This window comes from Bos indicus, chromosome 8, assembly GCF_029378745.1.
Source record: "Bos indicus isolate NIAB-ARS_2022 breed Sahiwal x Tharparkar chromosome 8, NIAB-ARS_B.indTharparkar_mat_pri_1.0, whole genome shotgun sequence".
Lineage (NCBI taxonomy): Eukaryota > Metazoa > Chordata > Mammalia > Artiodactyla > Bovidae > Bos > Bos indicus.
In genome coordinates this window covers 99,979,188-99,998,016 of record NC_091767.1, presented here as the reverse complement: position 1 = coordinate 99,998,016, position 18,829 = coordinate 99,979,188, and the positions used below count along the sequence as shown (strand labels likewise).

Genomic DNA, 18,829 nt, shown 5'->3' with positions numbered 1-18,829 from the left:
TCAGACACGACTGAGCGACTGACACTTTCTTCTTTCTTTCTTCACTAATCACTTCAATTTGTTTTATCAATAATAATAACAATAATAGCAAATGTTATAGCCATGTATTCCAACACTAATTTTACCCACTTGATCATTTGCTGCAAACACTTTGACTGGCTATACCTCTTCACTCATGGATGAGGAAAAGGACAAAAAACTTCTATCTGGTTTCTTTGAATTTTTTTGGTAAGTAAAATAAAAATAGAGTATAACATACAGATAAAGTTCAGGAATTCACTATGAAAAACAGAACTAAATCCTCGAAAGCATTTGTTATATGTACTTACCATATGTAAATAAAACACTGAAATGGTGATGAGAAATGAGATAAACAAAGGGGAGAAAAGAAAGCAAAACTGCCTGAGAAGCTCAAAGGAATCAAGAGAAAACTGTATGAAACAAAGAAATATTGTAACAAGAAAAATAAATGCAATGCTAGGATTCTTTTTTTAAAGGGCCAGTTTTTAGGTGATTTTTAAGAAGTTTTTTTAATTGAAGTATAATTAATTTACAATGTTGTATTAGTTTCTGGTGTACAGGAAAGTGATTCCATTATATATATCTGATTTTTCAGATTACTTCCCACTATAGGTTATTACAAGTTATTGAATATAGTTCCCTGTGCTATACAGTAGGTCCTGTTTATTTTATATACAGTAGTGTGCGTATTTCAATCCCAAACTCCTAATTTATCCCCCCCTCCCCTTTGGTAGCCATAAGTTTATTTTCTATATTTGTAAATCGATGTCTATTTTGTAAACAAGTTCATTTGCATCATGTTTTTAGATTCCACATATAAATCATGTCATGATATTTGTCTTTATCTCCTTACTTCACTTAGTATGATATCTGTTGATCCAGGATTCATTTTTAATTGGAAGTAGAAGAGAAGCAACACTGCAAAACCAATGATGTGAAAGAAAAGCTTGAGACATTTCCACCAAATTCAGAAGGAAGTAGGATGAGATAAAAATAAAAGAATAGAATGTGTCCAGAAAAATGATGAACCAAAAGATGAATAACTTTTTTCCCCAGATATACTATTCACCAATGTAAAGCAATAAATGTTCCTTGAACTGAAGAATATTTGAGTATTCAAATTAAAAATGTTAGCTAAATAACAGATGAACCTTGGTGAAATTTTACAATTTGAAGGATGAGGAAAGTAGTATAAATAGCTTATGGTATTTTTTAAAAATTGAAGTATAGTTGATTTACAATGATGTGTTAATTTCTTCCGTACAGCAAAGGGATTCAGTTATACAAATGTATGTATACGTGTGTGTATTCTTTTAAAAATTCTTTTTCATTTTGGTTTATCACAGGAGATTGAATGTAATTCTCTATGCTCTCTAGCAGGACTTTGTTGTTCATCCATTCTATATATATTTCTGGTTTGCATCTGCTAACCCCAACTCCCAATCCATCTCTCCCTCACCCCCAACCCCTTGGCATCCACAGCTTGTTATCTATGTCTCTGAGTCTGTTTTTGTTTCACAGATAGGTTCACTTGTGTCATATTTTAGATTCTACAGATAAAGTGATATCATATGGTATTTGTCTTTATCTTTCTGACTTACCTCACTTAGAATGGTAGTCTCCAAATCCATTCATATTGCTGCAAATGACATTACTTTGTTCTTTTATGGCTGAGTAGTATTCCAGTGTGTGTGTGTGTGTGTGTGTGTGTGTGTGTGTGTGTGTGTACAGACCACATCTTCCTTATCCATTCGTCTGATGAACATATAGGATGTTTCCATGTTTTGGCTATGGTGAATAATGCTGCTATGAAAATCAGATCAGATCAGATCAGTCGCTCAGTCATGTCTGACTCTTTGCAACCCCATGAATCGCAGCACACCAGGCCTCCCTGTCCATCACCATAGGCGTGCACATATCTTTTTGAATTACAGTTTTGTCTGGGGAGGTGCCCAGTAGGATTCCTGAATCACATGGCAACTCAAATTTATTTTTTTGAGGAACCTCTCCGCTGTTTTCCATAGTGGCTGTACCAATTTACAATCCCTAGGGTGTCTTGTTTGTACTTAATGTTTCCTAACATGGAAAAAAACATACGTGGAAAACAAGTTGAAATACTGGCATACTTTACTAATTTTCTGCTCCCTGGAGGAAGGTGGCTTCGATAGAATCATAATAGGTATCGATTCACAGAATCAAATTTTTCTTAAAAGATGACTTATAAGTTTCTCCAGTTGCTGTCTTCAGTCAAGGTTGGCCACAGGGAGTAATTGCAACTCAGGTTGTGCTGAGGTTGGTGTTATATCTACATGTGGTTTAATTAATGGAGCCCAAGGGCAAATATTGTACCCACGTCAGCATTGTTGTAACCTCTCTTTTTCTTTCAAGATCATTTTTCAAAGCAGTTCTCTTGTGGTCTAACTTGGAGGGTGTGGGGAGAGGGGATTGCAATCTTGTGTAATGGTGATGGATCTCGGGTGTTAGAACAAGGTTACACAACCCTGCATTTTTATCATTCTAATGACTCTTACTGGACAAGGGAAGCTTACTTCCCTGCCAGATATTTATACAAACTAATCAGAGCTTGATACAATACAGATGGTGATAACCTTTCGCTATACAAAGTTCACATTGAGTTTCTTGTTGGCCACAAAGGGTTTGCCTCATTCAATATTCTGGACAAAAAATTCCATTTCTTAAATGCTTTTCAAAGGATTGCAGATGATGTAAACTATTTCAGGAACACGAAGAGGAGAATCAAGAGTTGGTCCTCTACCACATTCCACCAACATTACCACAGATCTATTTACTTCTTAAATCTGTGGGACGAAAAAATGTTTTTATTGAATTATGTTCTTATTCAAGTATGATGAAGCCCAGAGATTGGGGGAGGGGTAAATTATTTTCAGTAAATCATCCACTCCCCCACCTCGATCGTTAAAGTACATTCCAAACCCAGATCTTGTGTAATTCTTTGCTTGGACTTCTAGGCCTGCTATTCTTCTTACTATTTTAAGCTTAATATATTGTCTTGCCAACAGATATAATGGTTCCCGTAACAGCAGTTCTGTGCAAGAAAAGAAAAATAGAATCACAGCTTAAAGAGTTTTATACATAATAAGTAGTACAGCCAGAAGTCTCTGCAAATCCTAACCTGGATATTAAGGAATGTTATTGACAGGAGTTAAGATTAATATTGCAAGATGGTATTTGTGTCAGAAGGATGATAACAGCACACAAAGAAAGCTTTATCTTTTTTGTGCAAACCTATACAACATACAGCATACACACATACACACACACATGCTGTATATTCCCACTGCTCAATTAAGACCAACCTACTCATGAACTCTCTCCAGCAAATCCTCGAATTTATCTGCTTCACTTATTCATTCATTCATTCATTCATTGAATAAATATTTATGAGCGTATACTCTGTGCCAGGCACTGTCAAGAATATCAAACGAAAAAAAAAAGTTTACATTGTTTCCTCTTCTCCTCGCCATCACAATTGTCACTTTTTCAGTGTCTTGTTTACCATTCATTGTCACAGCCTTATAGAAGGGAGAGAGAAGATGAGCAAAAGCTTTTAGGGGATGTCCATAGAGGTTACGTTATGATTTCCATGTGGAACAACTCAGACAGACTTTATCACTTTAAGTAAAGGGCAAGGGTGGTGTAAACACAACTTGCCCACATTTTGACGAACTAGAGCTAGGGGTTACCCTTTGAAACATATGTATAACTTTAAAGACACAAAATAATGTCTCACTTTATGCCATCCAAAACAGATAATTGGATTTTTCCCAAGAGGTGACACTGAACTAAAAAATGTGTGTGTGTTTCAGTTTATTTCAGTTATTATTTATACTGAGAGGACTTTTTGCTTGAGTTGTGTGCTGCTGCTGCTGCTGCTAAGTCGCTTCAGTTGTGTCCGACTCTGTGCGACCCCATAGACGGCAGCCCACCAGGCTCCCCCGTCCCTGGGATTCTCCAGGCAAGAACACTGGAGTGGGTTGCCATCGTAAGTACACACACACACACACACACACACACACATACACACACATATATATGTATCATACTTGATATATTTAAATTCAACTCCAGTTATTATTTTTACTGATACACTTCTTTGGCCAGAAGGATAGAAGGAACTTTCTTCAGACTGGCTTCTGATTCACTTTGTTGTGTCTTCATAGCATTTAAGTGCTTCTTTGCTTTCTGTCATGACAGAATATTCTAAGCTCATGTTGTATATTTCTTGACCTGAATTAATCATTTGTTCAAGAATTCTTGGTTCCTCTCAGTGATAAATGGTCAGGGTTCTAAGGATGGTCATTTCTCGTGGGGCCGGCCCTTGATTCTGTCTGTTTGCTTTTTGGCCTCTGTGTCTTGGAAGAATTTGATAAACTGACTCTCAAGCTGTATTGGAGAAGAGAATTTTCAAGGTTAACTGCAAGCTTTTTAAAAGCGGAAATAAAAGGATGTTAGACTTCCCTCACCAGATATGAAAAAAATACTATGAAGGTGTGGTAACCAAAACTATGTGGTATTGACCAAGAGTAGGCAAAGAAATAAGTAAAACAGAATAAAAGAGGCTCTAGCCAGGAAAATAACAGGTCAGTCAGTAAATGATTTGAGGAAAATGGCTTATGAAGTTGGATAAAAATAAAGGGAGTATCTACTTCACATCAAAGAAAAGTGTATGGATTTAATAATTTTTTAAAGAAAAACAGAAGTATTAGAGAAAAGAATATGAGAATATTTTAGGGAGGGGAAGCTTTCTAAAGCAGTATACAAGAAGAGACAACAGGTAAGTTGACACCAAGGATTTTGGACTGAGCGCTGGCTGTACTATGGGCTGCTGTTTATTGACTGTTCACTGAGTTGAGCTATTCCAAATCCTGAAAGATGGTGCTGTGAAAGTGCTGCACTCAATATGCCAGCAAATTTGGAAAACTCAGCAGTGGCCACAGGACTGGAAAAGGTCAGTTTTCATTCCAATCCCAAACAAAGACAATGCCAAAGAATGCTCAAACTGACACAGAATTGCACTCATCTCACATGCTAGTAAAGTAATGCTCAAAATTCTCCAAGCCAGGCTTCAACAATATGTGAACCGTGAACTTGCTGATGTTCAAGCTGGTTTTAGAAAAGGCAGAGGAACCGGAGATCAAATTGCCAACATTCGCTGGATCATCGAAAAGCAAGAGAGTTCCAGAAAAGCATCTATTTCTGCTTTATTGACTATGCCAAAGCCTTTGACTGTGTGGATCACAATAAACTGTGGAAAATTCTGAAAGAGATGGGAATACCAGAACACCTGATCTTCCTCTTGAGAAATTTGTATGCAGGTCAGGAAGCAACAGTTAGAACTGGACATGGAACAACAGACTGGTTCCAAATAGGAAAAGGAGTTCGTCAAGGCTGTATATTGTCACCCTGCTTATTTAACTTATATGCAGAGTACATCATGAGAAATGCTGGACTGGAAGAAACACAAGCTGGAATCAAGATTGCCAGGAGAAATATCAATAACCTCAGATATGCAGATGACACCACCCTTATGGCAGAAAGTGAAGAGGAACTAAAAAGCCTCTTGATGAAAGTGAAAGTAGAGAGTGAAAAGTTGGCTTAAAGCTCAACATTCAGAAAACGAAGATCATGGCATCTGGTCCCATCACTTCATGGGAAATAGATGGGGAAACAGTGGAAACAGTGTCAGACTTTATTTTTTGGGGCTCCAAAATCACTACAGATGGTGACTGCAGCCATGAAATTAAAAGACATTTACTCCTTGGAAGGAAAGTTATGACTAACCTAGATAGCATATTCAAAAGCAAAGACATTACTTTGCCAACAAAGGTCCGTCTAGTCAAGACTATGGTTTTTCCAGTGGTCATGTATGGATGTGAGAGTTGGACTGTGAAGAAGGCTGAGTGCTGAATTGATGCTTTTGAACTGTGGTGTTGGAGAAGACTCTTGAGAGTCCCTTGGACTGCAAGGAGATCCAACCAGTCCATTCTGAAGGAGATCAGCCTGGGATTTCTTTGGAAGGAGTGATGCTAAAGCTGAAACTCCAGTACTTTGGCCACCTCATGAGAAGAGCTGACTCATTGGAAAAGACTCTGATGCTGGGAGGGATTGGGGGCAAGAGGAGAAGGGGACGACAGAGGATGAGATGGCTGGATGGCATCACTGACTCGATGGATGTGAGTTTGAACTCCGGGAGTTGGTGATGGACAGGGAGGCCTGGCGTGCTATGATTCATGGGGTCGCAAAGAGTCGGACACGACTGAGCGACTGATCTGATCTGATCTGATCTGATTCACTGAGTGTGTACTATTTGCCAAGCACTGTGCTAGACATTGGGAATTAAGGAATTGAAAAATAGACAAAAATGCCTGCCTTCAAGGAAGTTTCATTTGGGGACGAGACTAGGCTTTTGTCTGAAGTTGTCCTTGCCTTTGTCACCTCTGAATACATTTGAGCTGGGCTGCAAGGAGGTTGAATCAAGTGACCTCCTTCTCTCCCTCCCCCTGCCCTTCGTCGCTAGTCTTTGTGTCTTCCTCTAAATAAGGTGTGGATGGTAGAGTTCTAAAAGTTTTTCCTACCTATTTTCTAAGATATCACAAGGTTACATCAGGAAGAGAAACTGTGTTTATTAAAAAAGAAAATATTTTCCTATCCACCAATTAAGATCTTTTTCAAGTATTTTTTTTTTCTAATACCAACTGTCATTTCTATTTTGAGACTTCATCCGATGACAGAAAACTTCAAGCAAACTCAAATAAGACATGTCTCAAGGACTTCACTGTTGGAAACTGAGCCACATTCAGAAAGGTTTTCCTCTTCCCTTTCACTCTCTAGTTGAATCTAAGCTTTGGAGCTTCTGCAAAGCAGCAGCGTGGGAGGAGTTGTCCACCCCTCAGTCCTGACATTCTCTGCATGACCATCCTCTGGAATTGTCTCAGTTCTCTCATCAGTGGTCACAATGATCATTGTTGGTCGTCTGCATATGGGTTTGTCATCTTTGTCACCTTGGTGCAGTCATATCTTATGGCTTCCAGGATTTCTTCCAGGATTTCTCCTCTCAGGCAGTTTGAGAGAGGCGTGGCTTCCATGGTCCATGCTGTCAGCCACTTAGTTCAGTTCAATTCAGTCACTCAGTCGTGTCTGACTCTTTGCGACCCCATGGACTGCAGCACGCCAGGCCTCCCTGTCCATCACCAACTCCCGGAGTTCACTCAAACTCATGTCATGAGTTGGTGATGCCATCCAACCATCTCATCCTCTGTCATCCCCTTCTCCTCCCGCCTTCAATCCTTCCCAGCATCAGGGTCTTTTCAAATGAGTCAGTTCTTTGTATCAGGTGGCCAAAGTATTGGAGTTTCAGCTTCAGCATCAGTTCTTCCAATGAATATTCAGGACTGATTTCCTTTAGGATGGACTGGTTGGATCTCCTTGCAGTCCAAGGGACTCTTAAGAGTCTTCTCCAACACATCCTAAATATTGCAGGACTGCTCCAGAAGTCTTCGCATTGCACTGATTCTCTCTCCTAAGTCTCTCCAGGAATATACAAGACTCATCAGGTCCTCTTCCCTTGATCATCCCACATAGTTATGTTCTGTTGCCTCATATCACTGTGACCAGTGGCACTTCTGTGGGACTTAGCACTATCCTAAATAAGCACATGGAATGAGAACTCATACATCCCTATACCCATCCCCATAAAGGGATGTCAGTCATACTCCTTCTGTGACTGAGTTGGGAGATATGGAGAGATTGGTGTAGAGCAGAGAACCTCACAGCAATATCTAAAATCTCTTGTTCTCGAACTCTCTTTCTCTCCTTGGAGTTTTTTTTTTTTTCTTTATTATTTTTTACTTGTTATACAACTTTAAAGGTTGCATTCCAGTTGCAGTTATTATAAAATATTGGTTTTGTCCCCCGTGTTGTACAACACATCCTTGTAGCCTACCTTACACCCAGTAGTCTGCACTTCCCACTCCCCTAGCCTTATCTTGCCCCTCCCTTTGTCTCCCCACTGGTAACCACTAGTTCGTCCTCCATATCTGTACGTCTGCTTCTTTTTTGTTATATTCACTAGTTTGTTGTACATTTTAGGTTCCACATAATACCATATAGTATTTGTCTTTCTTGTCTGACTTATTTCACTTAGCCTAGTGCCCTCCAAATCTATCTTGCGGAAGATGTCAAATTTTCTTTCTTTTTTATGGATATGTAATATTGCAGCCATGAAATTAAAAGACGCTTACTCCTTGGAAGGAAAGTTATGACCAACCTAGATAGCATATTCAAAAGCAGAGACATTACTTTGCCAACAAAGGTCCATCTAGTCAAGGCTATGGTTTTTCCTGTGGTCATGTATGGATGTGAGAGTAGGACTGTGAAGAAAACTGAGTGCCAAAGAATTGATGCTTTTGAACTGTGGCGTTGGAGAAGACTCTTGAGAGTCCCTTGGACTGCAAGGAGATCCAACCAGTCCATCCTAAAGCAAATCAGTCTTGGGTGTTCATTGGAAGGACTGATGCTGAAGCTGAAACTCCAATACTTTGGCCACCTCATGCGAAGAGTTGACTCATTGGAAAGACCCTGATTCTGGGAGGGATTGGGGGCAGGAGGAGAAGGGGACAACAGAGGATGAGATGGCTGGATGGCATCACCGACTCGATGGACATGAGTTTGAGTGAACTCCAGGAGTTGGTGATGGACAGGGAGGCCTGGCATGCTGTGATTCATGGGGTTGCAAAGAGTCGGACACAACAGAGTGACTGAACTGAACTGAACTGAATATTGCATTGTGTATATATACCACTTCTTTTTATCCATTCATCTGTTTACAGACACTTAGATTGCTTCCTGATCTTGGCATTTGTGAATAATGCCGCTATGAACTTTGAGGTGCATGTATCTTTCATTTTTTTTTTTTTTTTTTTGCTTTCTTCAGCTATAGACCCAGGAGTAGCGTTGCTGGGACATATGGCAGTTCTATTTTCAGATTTTTGCACAGCCTCCATACTGTCTTTCACAGTGGTTGCACCAATTTACATTCTCAGCAGCAGTGTACATGTGTTCCCTTTTCACCCCGTTCTCACCAACATTAGTTACTTCTGTTCATTTTGAGGAGAGTCATTCAGAGGTTCTTTCCTTGTCTGGAGTCAGGAATTAGCTCTCATGTACCTAGTATTCATTCACATCTTCTGTCACTCATCAAGAGGGTAGATTTTTAAGCTTTAAGAGCCAAGCATTTTGATGTCGACAGTAAACAGATCTTATTATGATTAGTTTATGCCAATAAATTTGAAGCTAAATGGGGGGGGCACTAAGACTTTTGAGACTGTCAATTGAGCCCCTTGGTGTGTGTCCTTGGTAAATGTCTCCATTAGTATCTCACGTTTCCCTGCAACACACACCTGTCCTCAGTTCCTGTCTTCAGTGTGGCCCCTCGGCACTCTTTGTTTTTCTTTATTTCACTGTTTTTTTAATTGAAGTATAGTTGATTTACAGTGTTGTGCCAATCTCTGCTGTACAGCCAAGTGACTCAGTTGTACACATGTATACATTCTTTTTTTCATGTTCTTTTCCATTGTGGTTTATCGTAGGATATTGAGTATAGTTCCCTGTGCTGTACATTAGGACTTTGTTGTTTATACTTCACTTGGTTTTGGCGAAGGAGTGGAGTGAAGTGTTTGAATACCTTTTCTCAAAATGCTGGCTTTCCAGATGTTTTCCAGAGTAATTTTTAGTTTGTTTATAAATTCAGATTTAACAGCGTTATCTTTTGCTCATAGACTCTAAAACAAGTTGGCAGCAATTACTGAATTAGAATAAATCCTTCTTGATTATGTACCAATGAAATATGTTGTCTATAGACATGAATCTTAAAATCTGAGAATCTAGAGCTTATAGTTGAGTCTGTCCCCTAAAATGAATTGAGGCAAAGTTATTTTTAAGATCATAATATCTTCTTTTAACATTAACAGAACCCTAGGTTCCAATGTTGCTCTTCTTGAATCACTGCCTAAAAACATGGAATTCTTTCTAAGGACTTGCCAGAAAATGTCCCCTGGTGCTTCTTTACCTTTCTGACCCATTTCTAATGAACAGCAATATCAGCGAGTTTAATTATAAACCAGGCCAACCATTGAATCTTCTGTGCCTCTACAGTATGATATTACAAAATATCAATGGCAATAAAATATACACCTTTTTAAAAAGGCTTGTTTTTTTTCTTTTTATGTATGAGAAGGAATAGCATGTAACACTATAAAGCATAACTCACTTATCCTAAAACATTAAAGCCCAACTAACAAATTGAGTGAAGCGGTAGTATTTTCTCATGAAGATAGGACACCACCGAAAAAACAGCTGATTTTTGTGCTGATACTGGGTGGTCCAAAAAAGACGAAGTGTTGAAGCAATTCTCCAATTTTGGAAGAACAGTGGAAAAACAAATAGAGGAAGCAAGTGAGCCATGGTTAACTCTGGAAAAGACGTATTCTGCTAAATTTTCTTCTGGTTCAGCTTTTACTGTTTGAGCATGAGGTGGTTCAGCTAGGTAGGTAAGTGGGTAGCTAGCTAGATATGCTAGGAAGTAGATATATAGGACTCAGATTTGGTCCAAATTTTGAGCCTGAAAATCAATTTAAAAATAGCTTAACAATAATTGATAATACAAATTCATTCCGTAAACATTTGTTGCTCTTTATTAGCAAGCTCTATGCTAAGTAATTTTTATGGACTTCTACAGTGGCTCAAACAGTAAAGAATCTCCCCTCAATGAAGGAGACCTGGGTTCGATCCCTGGGTTGGGAAGATCCCTTGAAGGAGGGCATGATAGTCCACTCCAGTATTCTTGACAAGAGAATCCCCATGGCCCAAGCAGCCTGGTGGGCTACAGTCCATGGGGTCAAGCAGAGTCGGACATGACTGAAGCAACTTAGCACGCATGGCAATAATCATAGTGATGATGAGGACACTGATGATGTTACAAAATGCTTTTGAGTTTTATTATGGTTCTGTGAGAAGACTGTCATAGGCGCTTATCTGTGCCTGTTTGTTTTACCCTCACTGATCAGAGCTCCATTCCTCACGCTTGTAGAATGTTAATGCTGTACACAAGCACTCCGTTGCCTAGTAAGGGAGGCGCAGAGTAGGACACACAGTACAGACTCATACTAACTTTCTCTGTTTTGTTACAGCAAATTCTTCGTCATTCTAGAGAAAACTCAACAAAAGTTATATTTCTCATTACGGATGGATATTCCAACGGGGGAGACCCAAGACCCATTGCGGCATCACTGCGAGATTTTGGAGTGGAAATATTTACATTTGGCATATGGCAAGGAAACATTCGAGAGCTGAATGACATGGCTTCCATCCCAAAGGAGGAACATTGCTATCTGCTCCACAGTTTTGAAGAATTTGAGGCTTTAGCTCGCCGGGCATTGCATGAAGGTAATGGAAGCTTAATGGCATACCACAGTGCCTTTATATGGGGTTTCCTTCTTGCTTACTGCTTGAAACCCACCCCGCAGGGAAGGCAATACCAAGACCTATGGGGTCTTTGCTGAGCGTGCTAGCCACGCACCCCTTGTGTATTATGAGATGTGTTGAACTTCATACATAGAGATGACACTCTGACCTTGCAACAGGAGTATTGTTTTGTTTTTTAACAGCTGTGATATATTTTCACTAAAATATCCGTATGCTTCCACCCAGGACCATTAGAATCAGGGGAATGAATGGAGGTGTGTTTTAAGGCCACACACGGAGTCAGGAACCTTGACTTAGATTTCATCTACAGTTATCTGGAAGGATGAAGTAAACATTGAGAGACAGCCTTCGTGAATCTCACCAGAATGTTTCCAGAAATATTCGTGAAGATTAGAGGGATAATAAATACTTAACACGTATTTATTGACCTGATGACTGAGCGACTTCACTTTCACTTTTCACTTTCATGCATTGGAGAAGGAAATGGCAACCCACTCCAGTGTTCTTGCCTGGAGAATCCCAGGGACAGGGGAGCCTGGTAGGCTGCCGTCTATGGGGTCACACAGAGTCGGACATGACTGAAGGGACTTAGCATAGCATAGCATATGATATGCTTATGGATAAACTGAAGAGCAGTGAGAGCAACAGAGGATAGCATCAGTAAATCCATTCATTAAGTTCCTTGCACACTGTTTATAGTGATGTTTAGTTGAATGACTTAAGTCAGATGATGAACTTCCAGGTGTAGTATGGGCATGTATGTTACTGTGATCCAGAAGAGAAAGTGTAGATTTGAAGTAGGGGATCGAGGATATAGCCTCAGACCAAAGCCATGGAGCAAATTAGGCTTGATCTTTCAGATATCCATGTAAAAGATTCAGTTTGATGGGTAAATCATGGCAACACAAGATTTCCTCACAATTAGTGATAAACTTCCCTGGTGGCTCAGATGGTAAAGACTCTGTTGCAATGTAGGACACCCAGTTCAATCCCTGGGTCAGGAAGATCCCTGGGAGAAGGGAATGGCTACCCACTCCAGTATTCTTGCCTGGAGAATTCCATGGATAGAGGAGCCTGAGGGGCTATATAGTCCATGGGATCACAAAGAGTTGGACACAACTGAGTGACTAATATACACACAAAATAAATGGGTCAGCCCTACTGTAGTTCCAACAGAAGAGTTTGGAGCAGCATCTCAGGCTACCTGTGGATATAGCAAAAAAAAGTCCCAGTCAGTCAACTAGTAACTGAGTGGCTTTGACCAAATTATTTAGCTTTTGTACTCCTTAGATTTCTTATTGATGAAATAGGATAGAAGAAGACTATCTACTTCATAGGGTTTGTTCCAAGGAATACATGGATTAATACATAGAAAGCGACTAGAAAACTTACTGAGGGCTTATAATACTAAGCTGTCAATGACTGTCCATTATTGCTATTATTTTAGGCAATTTATCTAACATCTGTGACCTTCAGTTTTCTCTGCTTTTAAAATGGAGCTATTATAACATGTGCCATATAGTTTTGTCAAGAGGATTAAATGAAATATTTCAATTTCACCAATGTAATATTTGGCACATGGCAGAAGTTCACTACCTGGGACTTTTTTTGTTTGTCCTTTTCTCTGGGAAAAGTGATATGTTGAGTGGGAAGACAGAATGGCTGTTGCACTAGCTGGGATTATGAAATTATGAGTGTTATTAGCTGTGTCTTAGAGGACTTGTTTCCAGTCCTACCAGCCTTCTGTCTTGGAGGATGGGGGCCTTCTGCCCTAATGTGAGTCAGAAACTGGATGGGATAGAGTCTTCAAGGAAAGGATTTTGGTTACCATATTGCAACAGGGTTTTGAAAGGCATAACTTTTATTACTGTAAACTAGTATCTAAAATGTGTACTACTCTGATGGGAGTTTCCAGATTCTGTAATAAAAGATCCTGTTTTTTTCTGAAAAATGTGATCATAGCAAAAGAAATTAACCTCATTTCCCCTGTCTTGATGTTCTCTGAAGTTGCATCCTTTTTTTTTTTAATAGTTTTTAATTTTCATACAATTGTTAAAGTTACTTTCCATTTAGTTATTGCAAAATACTGGCTGTATTCCCCATGTTGTACAATACATCCTTGTAGCGTAATTCACATCCAGTAGTTTGTGCCTCTCACTCCACCACCCCTCTATTGCCCATCCCCCTACTGGTAACCACTGGTTCTCTGTATTTTGGGGTCTGCTGAAACTACTTTCAATTTGGATGAATCCACTTTTTAAGATTCCCAGGGTGGCTCTAGTGGTAAAGAACCCACCTGCCAACACAAGAGACTTAAGAGATACAAGTTCAATCCCTGAGTCAGAAAGATCCCCTGGGGAAGGAAGTGGCAACCCACTCTAGTATTCTTGCCTGGAGAATCCCGTGGACAGAGGAGCCAGGAGGGCTACAGTCCATGAGGTTGCAAATAGTTGGAAATGACTGAAACAACTTAGTGTACTTTTGGCCTCAAGACTGTCTGTGTTTGTGGCCATTCTCAGTGGACGTAGGTTCTAGAATAATAGCTTTCCCCATATACAAGTTGTTCACTTATCTCTTCCAGACCTAAATGCCAGTGCACCAATCTTACAGCTCCATTTTTCTTGCTCCCTAGACTTCCAGATCAACCTGTGTCTCAGAGGTAATTCCTGGGTGCCCATGTTGCATACCCACACCACAGTCTATTGCGTGGGGCTTTAATAGGGTACTTGGCTGTACTAGTCTCTTTCTCTTAGGGCTGGACTCTTCCCTTTACTTTGTCCCTGTCTATTATTGTTCGGGTCTTAATGCGTTGAGAGAGATGTTCCATAACTGAGGCCATCACCTGTCTCTTTTCTGGGTATTCATTAGCAGTTCATGTGTATTGCTGAAACTCACCCATTTGAGCTCCTACTGTGAGCCCATCACTGTATCTGGGCCTACCACCATGGACCTAGTACTGAAATTTAGGCTGGGACTTTTGAACCTCTTCCACAGGGTAAATAGAACTTACTGTGTGCCTGATTCTAGGCCATCGATTCTTGGTAAGTCATAATCAACTTTACCCTGCCCTGTTAAGTCACTTTCAGAACAGGACAGCTCTGCCTGGGTTCTTGAATTCCCAGCATGGCTCACTTCAGAGCATGGCTCGAGTAATCAGTAATGGTCACCTTTTACATGTGAAAATTTATTTAGAATTGAGAGACAAACCAGATCCTAGTTCTGTGACTCAACGTGTGTGGTGCCATTGTTTCAGTCTTCAATCAAATAATTATAGAAGTAAAGGTATGTGTTTTAAGCCAGTTGCCCGTAATCAACACTCTTTAGGCAGCAGTCAGGGCTGCAGCTTTATTTGTTTATTTGAGCAGGGACTCTAGAAATCTGGTTACTGCTGCCTGACCTCATGCTGGTGGGGAAGCCAGGAGACTGACCTGGAGAACCGACTGCATAACTTCCTGCTGCATCTGGAGATTCCTCACTGAAACGACTCAATTTCTGCCTGACCCTGCCTGGCCTGGAGAACTGAGGATGAGGTCCCAGACTGAAAGAGCTTAACCGGCCGCACCAAATCCCCAGCCTGTGCTTGTGCAAATCACACACTTTGCTATTCGGATGGGAGTGGGGAGCGATTGGGAATTTGACGGAAATGAAAAGATATTTCCTCGTAACAAGAGAATGTAACATTCCACTGCTCATTCCTTTTTTTTGTGACCTCCCTGTCGTATGTGCTTGTAGATCTGCCTTCTGGGAGTTTTATTCAAGAGGATATGTCCCATTGCTCCTATCTGTGTGAAGCCGGCAAAGACTGCTGTGACCAGATGGCAAGCTGCAAATGTGGGACTCACACGGGTCAGTTTGAGTGCATCTGTGAGAAGGGCTATTACGGGAAAGGTCTCCAGTACGAATGCACAGGTGAGTGTCTGGTCTGTGTCAACTGTATCAGTTGCCTTGTTGCTCTGTAGGAAAGGAGCCCCGCGCTCAATGGCTTAACCACAAAGAATTTAGTATTGGTTTTAGATTTTTTTTTTTAATGTGGACCATTTTTAAAGTCTTTCTTGAATTTGTTACAATATTGCTTCGTTTTTATTTTGTTTTTTTGGCCATGAGGCACTTGGGATCTTAGTTCCCCAACGAGGGATGGAACGTGCTCCCCCTCCACTGGAAAGCAAAGTCTTAACCACCGGACCACCCGGGAAGTCCCAAGAGTATTTGATATTGCTTATGAATCAGTGAATCAGTTGGGCAGCACGTTTGGTCCTCAATTTGTGGTTGACCCTGAGTAGGGTTGGCTGCCCTGCTGATCTTACCTGAGTTCTCTCACCTGTTTGCACATCAGCTAGCTGGGGACCTGGGGACTTGCCCAGGCTTGCCCAGGACCTCTAGGGTGTTGTTCATGTGGCTTCTCAGACTCCATGAGGCCCCCCAGTCTTGTTCACGTGGTGGGCACAGAGTTCCAAGAGGAAGTGGAAGGCTTCAAGGACCTCTTGAAGCCTAGATCCAGATCTGGGAAGGGGGAAGGTTTGGGGCTTTTTATTTGTAATCAGTCAATAGCCAAATTGTCAAAATATGCTTCATCCTCTGTGAGAGATTGAAACAAGTGGGATTCTGGTCCTCAGGGCACCTGGAGCTTGTGGGATTGTCACCAAAAAATGTAACATTCACTTTATGGTCTTTTAGCTCCTCATAAGTCTCCACAAAGGAACATCAAAAAGCTCTAAAAGTGACATCACTTCAAAATGGAATTCACTTCTTTGACATCTGTAATTTTACCTCTAGGTTTCCTTACCATAATATCTTTGTAATTTTAATATTTTGTTAGAAAAACAACTTAGGATTCTTGTGTTTTAAATTATATTTTAGGAAATATCGACTATTTAGAAGTAGTGTGTGGTTTTTCTGTGACAGCATCTTATTTGTTCTACTTTACTTAAAAAGCAGCATGGTTTTTAGAGGTTTTTTTTGTTTCTTTTTAAACAACTCTTCCGTGGTTTGCTGCTTGGGAAAAATGTATTCCCATGGAAATTAACACCCACCAGGAGAATTTCCGGGCAGTAGGCTTACTTTATACTGTCCGGTGCGGCTGTTCACTGCTTGTTTCGTGTGAATGTTGTTTCATTTTGACATTTGGAAGGTAGGTAGGTCTGCTCTGTAACACAGAAATGTGGCTCTTCCAGGGTTGAACTTCCCAGTTTTGACCTGATCTGTTTTTCTCTCTTTTCTTCTCCTCGTGGAACATTTCTTTTTGCTTTTTCTACTTGCTGTTATTTGTTTTTTAAAATTGAAGTGTAGTTGATTTACAATGTTGTTCGTTTCTGCTGTACAGCAAAGTGATTCAGTTATACATGTATACATTCTCTTTTTAATCCTCTTTTCCATTGTGGTTTCTCACAGGACATTGAGTATAGTTTCCTGTGCTGTACAGTAGAACCTTATTGATCCTTGCTGTATATAAGTGGTGGCATCTGCTGGTCCCAATCTCTGATACTGACTTTCATTCTCATTGCCCCTCATCTCCCTTCCCTCAGTTTCTTCTCCTCCTCCCCTCCCCCATCCCACTGGCCCTGATCCCATCTGGCGGACACCCTTCCTGGGTGCAAGCATCCACGCTTGCCCAGCAGAATCACTCCTTTCTTGGCCCCGTTCCCATTCCACCCAGCAGGATTTCTCATTTAAGCGGGGAAAAAGGGGGGTTGTAGAGAGTCAGCCCAACTGCCTCTGAGTTGGCAAAACGCCTCCCCTTGAGTCTTCCCACACTTCCATGAACAGCACAGCTTGGCAGCCTCCCTGACGCCCCCTCCTTCCCTCCACCCTTTCAAGCCCACCAAACACAGTCAGAAGCTCTCGTTTTCTTTGCTGCATGCTGTAGTCAGCACGTCTGTTTCCGTGTGGTCCGAGACTGAGCTGTTCCCTGCCAATAAGCCGCTGCTGAGTGGCTGCCCAGCAGCCTCAGCCATGCTGTGCCCAGCCCCTACCATTCCTGGGCACTGTAATCTTGCATCCCAGGGGACAGGCTGCATGAAGAGAGGGAGGCGGTTCACAAACCCACTGCCCCCAGTTACCCAAGTCCCTGTGGCTGCCACCAGTTGTGCATTCCAGGCTGAAAGGCACAGCTGTCTTTAAGATGTATGCAGTGGGTGGGCCCATCAGTGCAGCCTCAGCAGAGGGGACAGAAGCGCTTTGGCTGCTGGTTCTAGCCAGGAACACCAAGCACAAAAGGATTCATTTATCCATCCCTTTGCTTCAGTTAGTAAGCCTTCCTTATGTGCAAGATTTCAGCTAGATCCAGTTCATTGATATAAAAGTTGATGTTATCATCTTCGATATTTGTTTCTTAGGGATGGGAGAAAGTGGTATCGGAACTCTGAGTTGTGCTTTGCACACTTGTGGTAGGCTCTGCTCATCACTGGTTTCTCCTGCATGCTACGAGCTAAGAAAATAAATTATAACCTTCCCATGACCTGAAAGACTCATTACTAGAGTCTTACTGCTTGGAAAGGCAGAAAGAAATATTGGCTCTATATCATCCAGTACTGAAAACCTGGAAGCCGTGAGCCCCTTTTAAAATACAGTTGGTTGATAGATGTTCCTGAGCACTTTCTCTGTGCCAAGCCCTGTGCTAGGCACCAGGCAGGGGTTCAGTGGGCCGATAGACATGGTGCCTACTTTCTAGGAACTTACAGTCTAGCTACACAAAGCGATTTGTAATCGCAGACTGTGCTGTGTTGATACAGTATGAAGGAGGGATCCCAGGGAAGGTTAGGCTAATATCCTACTCTCTAAACTGAGATCTGAAGGATGGCTAGATGATAGTTATTTTTTTGCTTCAGGAGAGAATGTTACCTTTTGTTCAGAATAGTTGGAATTCTGAGCATTTATCCTCATTGTAGAAACAATGCCTTTCCAAAGCAAATCATTTCTCTTTAGAGCCAAAAGAAACCTTAGAGATTATCTGCTCTAAACTCTTTATTCTACAAGAGGAAATTGAAGTCTCAGGGAAAGGTGAGTATTTTGCTCAAGAGGGCATATCCCACCCGCGATCAGCAGGACCCAGGAAGGGACCCAGGACATTTTTCTCTAAATCCTATTCCCAAAATATCATACTGCTTATTTTGCATTTTTTTCCTGAAAAGCTTCTTGGATTCATTGCTTTTCAGAAACCGTAAACACTGAATTGTACTCAAAGTGTTTAAAAAATGCAGAAAGACTGGCTCACTTTCAGCCTCTGACACAAACTATGTCACTTTGAATGATTAAGTCCTTCTAATTCTCTGTTCCTTCTGTAAAATGG

At 40.9% G+C, this 18,829-nt stretch overlaps 1 protein-coding gene across 1 annotated transcript in view; it reads left to right on the top strand.

The window, feature by feature from the left end:
• The window catches only part of SVEP1 (sushi, von Willebrand factor type A, EGF and pentraxin domain containing 1), a 208,721-nt gene that overhangs the window by 24,282 nt on the left and 165,610 nt on the right, over positions 1 to 18,829 (top strand). Inside the window, exons 2-3 of the mRNA XM_070795267.1 lie at positions 11,250 to 11,505; positions 15,277 to 15,453. Of these exons, the coding sequence (XP_070651368.1) occupies positions 11,250 to 11,505; positions 15,277 to 15,453 (433 nt within the window). The remainder of the gene's footprint in view (positions 1 to 11,249; positions 11,506 to 15,276; positions 15,454 to 18,829) is intronic.